Source organism: Mercurialis annua, linkage group LG7 (assembly GCF_937616625.2).
Source record: "Mercurialis annua linkage group LG7, ddMerAnnu1.2, whole genome shotgun sequence".
In the NCBI taxonomy this organism is placed as follows: Eukaryota; Viridiplantae; Streptophyta; class Magnoliopsida; order Malpighiales; family Euphorbiaceae; genus Mercurialis; species Mercurialis annua.
Window position 1 is genome coordinate 3,480,925 of NC_065576.1, and position 6,580 is coordinate 3,487,504.

Sequence of the window (6,580 nt, forward strand, 5' to 3'; positions counted from 1 at the left end):
GATAAACTAGTCCACGGATAACGTGGTAGACTGAATCTACCTAAAAATCTCTCCTATAATATATCAAAATAACGATAAGAAGATCAATGTTGCGTCTTATTCAAAGTTCTGCTTTATAGAAGAAGATCAAATATGTTTTGCTAATTTAAGTAGGAATATCTAAAATGCTGCAACATTTAATTGCATTTCAGTTTTTCCTCCTTGGTAAAAATGGATCTAAATGCCATGAATTTAATGATGAAGTTTGAGTAAGAATAAAGAAAAGAATATAATACATCGTCCATCATTCTAGTTTTAGCTAAAACATATTTAGTTAAATAACCTTCCTTAAATGGACAGAAATTTACATTTTTGCAATCTCTAATTAGACACGAAAGGACAATCTGGTCATCTGAAAATATGTATCATTATCTTCGTGGATGATTGCTAACATCATATGTGCTTCACATTTCAATTACGTATCTTTCAAGTTACAATCAACATCAACTAAATATAAAAATTAGTGGATGAAAATAGAAACTAAAATATAAATGAACAGAGGGTCAATTCACCCCCTCAATTTGAGGGGTTGAATATATCCTTTGTCCATATATAAATATTGTAAATTTTCAAATGAAATGAAACTTATTTGGATTTTTTTGGTTTTATAAAATTGATTAAATTTAGTTCAAACTTCAAATTTTTGCAACACCGATAAATTTTAAATAAATCAGAAACTTCTTTAATAACAATAAACATATTTTTAGTACTTCAAAAAGAAAATTGATGAACATGCATAAAAATACATTTTTTATAAAATAAAATAATTAGTTGAATCAGAATAATTTTATGTATAATTTCTATTTATTTTTTTTGAGATAAATCTTAGACCTTTTTAACAAAACCGAATAAAGCAATCCATTTGAAGTAAATTAAATGTTAAAAAGTAAAATGACCTCCTGAAAGAAAATTGACTCGAGCACTATGCAAAAAACTTGAAATAAAAATGATCAGATATATAAAAACTGGATTCATTAGCATCCAGAAAAAATACATATTAGTTGTGAAGAGAACAAATTGCCTCTACAGTAAATATTTAGTATTAGAATTTAGAGGCAGATTCAAACCTTATTTCAGCACTTGGTCATAATTTCAGCACCGTCTTTAGTAATTAGAATGGTATGCTCAAACTGAGCAGATAGACTACCATCTTCTGTCACCACAGTCCAGTTATCGTTCCACATTACTGGGTTTATGCTACCAATCGTCAGCATTGGCTCTGTACAAATTTCACCATAACACAGAAATGAATCGGCAAGTTATCTACGATATGTCATTTATCAAAGCCAGCAAAAATATAAATTATTTATGAGAGGACTCCACAATTAACGTTGTTAATTTACGTTACAAGGAAACTTTTTGTCTATTTTTATAACATAAAAACATCATTTCATCGTTTGTCATTTCAGTGTTTATTGTTTCGGTATTTCTGTTTCCGTGCTACATACCTGTAAATGTATAAGATGCTAATATTTAAAAGGATTCACATAATAGCTCTGTCATTGTGTGTTGCAAGTAGGACCCAGTAACAACAAAATGATAATTAAAGTTTAATTAGCAAACTTATAAGCAAACAAAGATTACGAATAAATTAGGTTCCGGTTTTTCAATATAATTAGATAGAATAAGATAGGCACAAAGTTCCAACTTCCTGTAACTAGTGCCTTAGCCTAGTGGTAAGCTGCCTGCTTTAGGAGTGGTGTCAGATTTTAATCTCACCTATGTTTAAACCAATCATCCCTGATTCTCAACAGTAATAGATTGAGAAGTAAATTAGAATCAAATTGCTAAATAAAGGATCAAAATACCTCCCAAACCAAGTTTATTTTCTATAGCTCAATTACTCAGACCTATTTAATTGCACTAGTGGTGTTTGAGTTCTTTCGAATCTAGCAATTTAGTGTCGAAATTAATTTTTTTGGCCAAATTAGTTGCTGAACTTTAAAAAGAATATCAATATGGCACTTTTGACTGATTTGGCCTCACAGAAATAACACTGACACTATAATATTGAGTCCCAAAGTGTCTTCATTTATTTTTTACTGTGCAAAATTTGAGATTCAAAATGCAATAATTGAATGTTGATTGTGCAAAAATTGGTTCCAAATCTAATTAATTTAGATTCAATTTTGCACCCTAGAAAGTCAGCTAAGCCGCTTTAGGATTTTGCATGATCAGTATTCTCGTGAGGCCAAGTCGGCCAGAAGCACCATAATGGTACAATTTTTTTAAAGTTCAATAACTGATTTGTCCATAGAAGAGTTCAATATTGAATTAGCGATTCCGAAAGAGTTCAATGCTACTGTGATATGATTATTCCTTTCTTATACTGGTATAACGAAAATAAAGATATCATAACATAAACCTTTGGTGTTCACAACAGCAATTTTTTAGCTTATGCTGTGCTGAGCAACTTAAAGATTTTGCATTATATTGTAAAGTTATTTTATTTATTTCAACTTCTACGGATCTGCAGCAATGCCAAGTTCATTTTGACTACAAAAGTAAATTTTGATAAAATGAACAATATTGACATTCCAATTAATCAAAATTATGATTTGCATGCTTACCAATAGTAAAGGTTTGATTCAACATCATGCGTCCATCCTCATTGTTTCCTGAAAAAGAGACACCATTTGCAGTATTATTTACGCAAGAGGGCAAGAAAGCCTTGAAGAACGCATCCAGTAAAAAATGATGAAAGTGGTTCTTCCCCTTCCCCAGTGAAACTATAAGTCTATACCACATGTATCTAATGCCAGACCGGCAGACCCCATAATTAATCCTTTGCATTAAAACAGAAAGGATTAGTTGCAAATTAAATCACGAACTTTAGCGTGTTTTGCAATTACAACACGAACTTTGAAATTTGGCAATGTCAGTGACCAACTTTCATTTTTGGGCATATTGAAACACCGACCAATCATACAACACGTAGCCATATATTATGCCAGTGTTTTTTTAGCTCGGTGTTCTGATTTGTCAAAAAATGAAAGCTGGTGATTGACATTGCCGAGTTTTAAAATTCGGGTTGTAATTGCAAATCACACTAAACTTCGTGATTCACCTTGCAATTAACCCAAACAAAAAACCATAAATAAATCTCATATTCTGTCTAATCTTTGCAGAGTGGCAGACAAAATATGTTCTTCACATGTTGCTCAATGATCTAATTCTCAAATAAATCTCAGTGGTGCTAATTGATAAAAATCAAATTACGAAGTGTTAATCTGCAATTATTTTTGGCATAATTGTCAATGGAATTTATTCAGAAGGTATGTTTATCAATATAAATACCTAATAAACCAAGTTTCAAATCATTATAATTTATACCTAATTGTTACCTCATGATAAAAATGACATACATATATGAACAAATATATCAATAGCATATAATACACAAAAATAAAATATAGAGACTAGCTTATTAAAAGCTCAAGGTAAATACTGTAATGAAGAATGACTGGGTCAGCATGGAAAACTCGCCCAACACCATGACCAACAAATTGTTGTACAACACCATAGCGATGTTTATCTGCATAGGCACTTGAAAAGAAAAGAAAAATAAAATCAGATTGAGTAACAGAAGCCTTGAAATAAGTGAGAAGTAAAGCAATTGATTCAACTTAAGAATTAATGAAAATTTCTGATATTCCTCAATTGGTTTATGCATAGCCATTTCAAATGTTTTTTGTCCAGAAAATTGAAAGAATGATTAGTTCATAATCTACATAAGTACTTCATATTTGATTCAACTAGTGATCAGTGTAGAAAGTCAAAGCAATGAAATAAAACTGCAGAAAAAGAAGAAAGAAATTTTCTGTATCAAAATTGCACAAACTCTTCAGAAAAGGAAAATGAATAAAACTTCAGAAGCAGATAGGGGCAGGCTACAAATGAAACAACATACTGTATTGTTCGGCCAATTTTCTTATACTCCACTCCTGGTGCACATATTGATATTGCTTTGTCAAGGCATTCTTTGGTTACCTATAAAAAAACAAAATAACATGACACTATGACTTAGAAACTCAAGTGACGCAACTTAGAAAATCAAACAAGCTCTTTTTTTAATTTTGCAATAAAACGTCAGGAAAATCTAACAATCAAAGCATGTAATGATGTGATTATCATATAAAAACATAATTGCAATGTTAAATTTAATCAAGCAATGGCAAAATCCAATTCCAAGTATCCATTTAAGCCAGGCTGGAGTATATTACAGTCAGTATTAAAGAAAAAACTAAATCCATGATTCATTTCATTAATGTAACACCAGTCATTGGACATATACATAATAGTTGGCGTCAACAAAGGTACATGAATGATTAGCTGCTAACTTACAAGAACTATGAGGTATGAAAGTATTAATATCAATATAATCTCAGCATGAATTCAAACGTAGGCGTAAGAGTAGACTACTTAACAAGCCATGTGTCCCAAATTAAATCGCTAGATGTTTTACATGCTAAAAAGGTAATTTCAAACTACGCAATCTCCTAGTTAACTACGTCTACAACACATTTGATATACAGCTGTAAAGTAATGATAACTATCAATTATCAATCACTATGTTTACTACCCTACCCGAATCTTTTCCATCCTCCCCAAGGGGCTCCTTTATCAACATTTTGATGTCAGAAAATTCATAATTACTAGCATACAAGTTTTGTCAAACTGGATGGGTTATCATGAACAACTATCGAACAATATAGTGATTTCCATGCTAATCAAATTATATAACATATTTGCATTAAATGACACCGACTATAAGATATTTATTTGAATCTGAAAACACCAATTCATAAAGTTACCTGAACCAGGTTTCTGGCTGCATCATCCACTTCTCCACAAAAGAAAGTAGTTGATGTATCACCGTGATAACCCTAATAATAGAATGAGTCAACTGAATAAATTCTCGGAGAGTATGAAGTAGAGCAACCATTTCAAAAAAGAAAAAGAAGTACTAAGGATATACAAATAGCTCAGGGAACTCACCCACATGTATAGTAACAGCAGAAACTTAAAATTAAAAACAAAGAACAAATAATGCTTACATTTAGATAAACTGTAACATCAATATTAATAATATCTCCATCCTGGGAATGAATGTAAGAAATATTCACACATCAGTGACAAATTGGCAACCTTAACTAAGTAAGATGAAGAATTTTTTTTAAAGTTAAAGAACAAGGACCTCAAGAGCACGGGAATCTGGTATTCCATGGCAAATGCATTCATTCACTGAAGTGCATACACTCTTAGGAAACCCACCATATCCAAGAGGCGACGGATATGCTCCGTTGTCAATAATCATCTGATGAACCGCTTCATCAATTTCATCTGTTTTCACGCCTGGCTGCCAAAAGAAGCAACAATCACAACATTGAATACACCGAACTTCTTCCTTCCCCAATTCATAATCTACATATTCTTCCCGACTAGCCTACTCATTAACTAAACAACACACAACACAACCACTAAATGCAAAGCTTAAAAAACTATGTTTTACCTTGACTAGAGTCCCGGCATACTGAAGAACCTGCGCCGCCAGTCTTCCAGAAGCCCTCATACATTCTATCCCCTTCTCATCATGCACTTCAGGTCCACTCGCAATTCCCGGCGCCTGCCGCGAATTAACATAGGGAGGCCTGGCTATATGACCAGGGACCGGTCTACGAGGAGATAATTTTCCAGGCTGTAGACGTTTACGCTTATTATTCGACACTTCCTCTTCATTTCTACTTATTTCAACAACTCAATTAATTAAATATGCATTTAAATATTTAAATCTCCATAAATAATCTAGTAACTGTAACTATAATATTACCTTCTATTAAAAAGAAGATCAGTTAAGCCAGAGAATCCTCTGGCTCTGGATAATTGCATTGACACATGTTTTCTTCCTGTTTTAAATCAAAATTAATCACTAATACAGTAGAATTTAGCCAAATAACATAAAATAAAGCAAAATCAGTTCAATTTAATCCTAAATTAAGCTGAATTTAAGACGAGAAATTATTATGAGAAGCAAATAAAATTGATAAATGAAAGGACCTGGCTTGTAGTGGAAGATGTTACTGAGAGGAAGCTGTTTGGATTGAATAAAACAATCTCCTAGAAATGAAGATAATAATAGTCTTTGTTGCAGAGAAGTGGCGCCTGTTACTGCCATTTTTGTTTCTTTTACACTGTTCTTCAAAAAATATTATTCTGGCTCTGAAATGGTTTGTGTTAGTTTAAAGATAAATTTTGGGCTCAAATCTAAGTCCATATTCAGGCCCAATAAAAATGTTTTTGAAGTACATATTCAAGCCCAATATAGATTTTATGGCCCAATGTTTATTGGAATATGATCCATTGCACTCACATCAATCACCAATTGGTATAGCCTAAATATTTTGAAATACCTAAGAAAACTAAAGAAAATTAAAAAAATGATTTAAAAGTTAAAATGTAAAAGAAAACAAATATTTTTTCATTTTTATAAGTCCTTAATTTGAAGGTTTTTATTTCAATTTTTATAAACAAAATAAAATTA

General features: G+C 31.6%; 1 protein-coding gene across 1 annotated transcript; it reads right to left on the bottom strand.

Annotated features, from left to right (window-relative positions):
• Positions 1-974: 974 nt before the first annotated feature.
• Positions 975-6,258, bottom strand: LOC126657622 (methionine aminopeptidase 1D, chloroplastic/mitochondrial). The gene is made up of 10 exons (XM_050352332.2): positions 6,097-6,258; positions 5,870-5,945; positions 5,552-5,780; positions 5,237-5,398; positions 5,097-5,138; positions 4,854-4,925; positions 3,950-4,029; positions 3,488-3,585; positions 2,610-2,657; positions 975-1,258 (listed from the first exon to the last, which is right to left on the bottom strand). The coding sequence occupies exons 1-10, from the start codon at positions 6,212-6,214 to the stop codon at positions 1,113-1,115; spliced, it is 1,071 nt and encodes a 356-aa protein (XP_050208289.1). The 5' UTR covers positions 6,215-6,258; the 3' UTR covers positions 975-1,112.
• Positions 6,259-6,580: the final 322 nt, after the last annotated feature.

Bases quoted from the DNA above. Each gene is read 5' to 3' on its own strand.
- LOC126657622 (XM_050352332.2), bottom strand. From the start codon at position 6,214: ATGGCAGTAACAGGCGCCACTTCTCTGCAACAAAGACTATTATTATCT. The intron at 5,781-5,869 runs GTAATATTATAG...TGAAATAAGTAG, and splicing joins GATCTTCTTTTTAATAGAAG to AAATGAAGAGGAAGTGTCGA. The intron at 5,399-5,551 runs GTAAAACATAGT...TTCTTTTGGCAG, and splicing joins ATGCCGGGACTCTAGTCAAG to CCAGGCGTGAAAACAGATGA.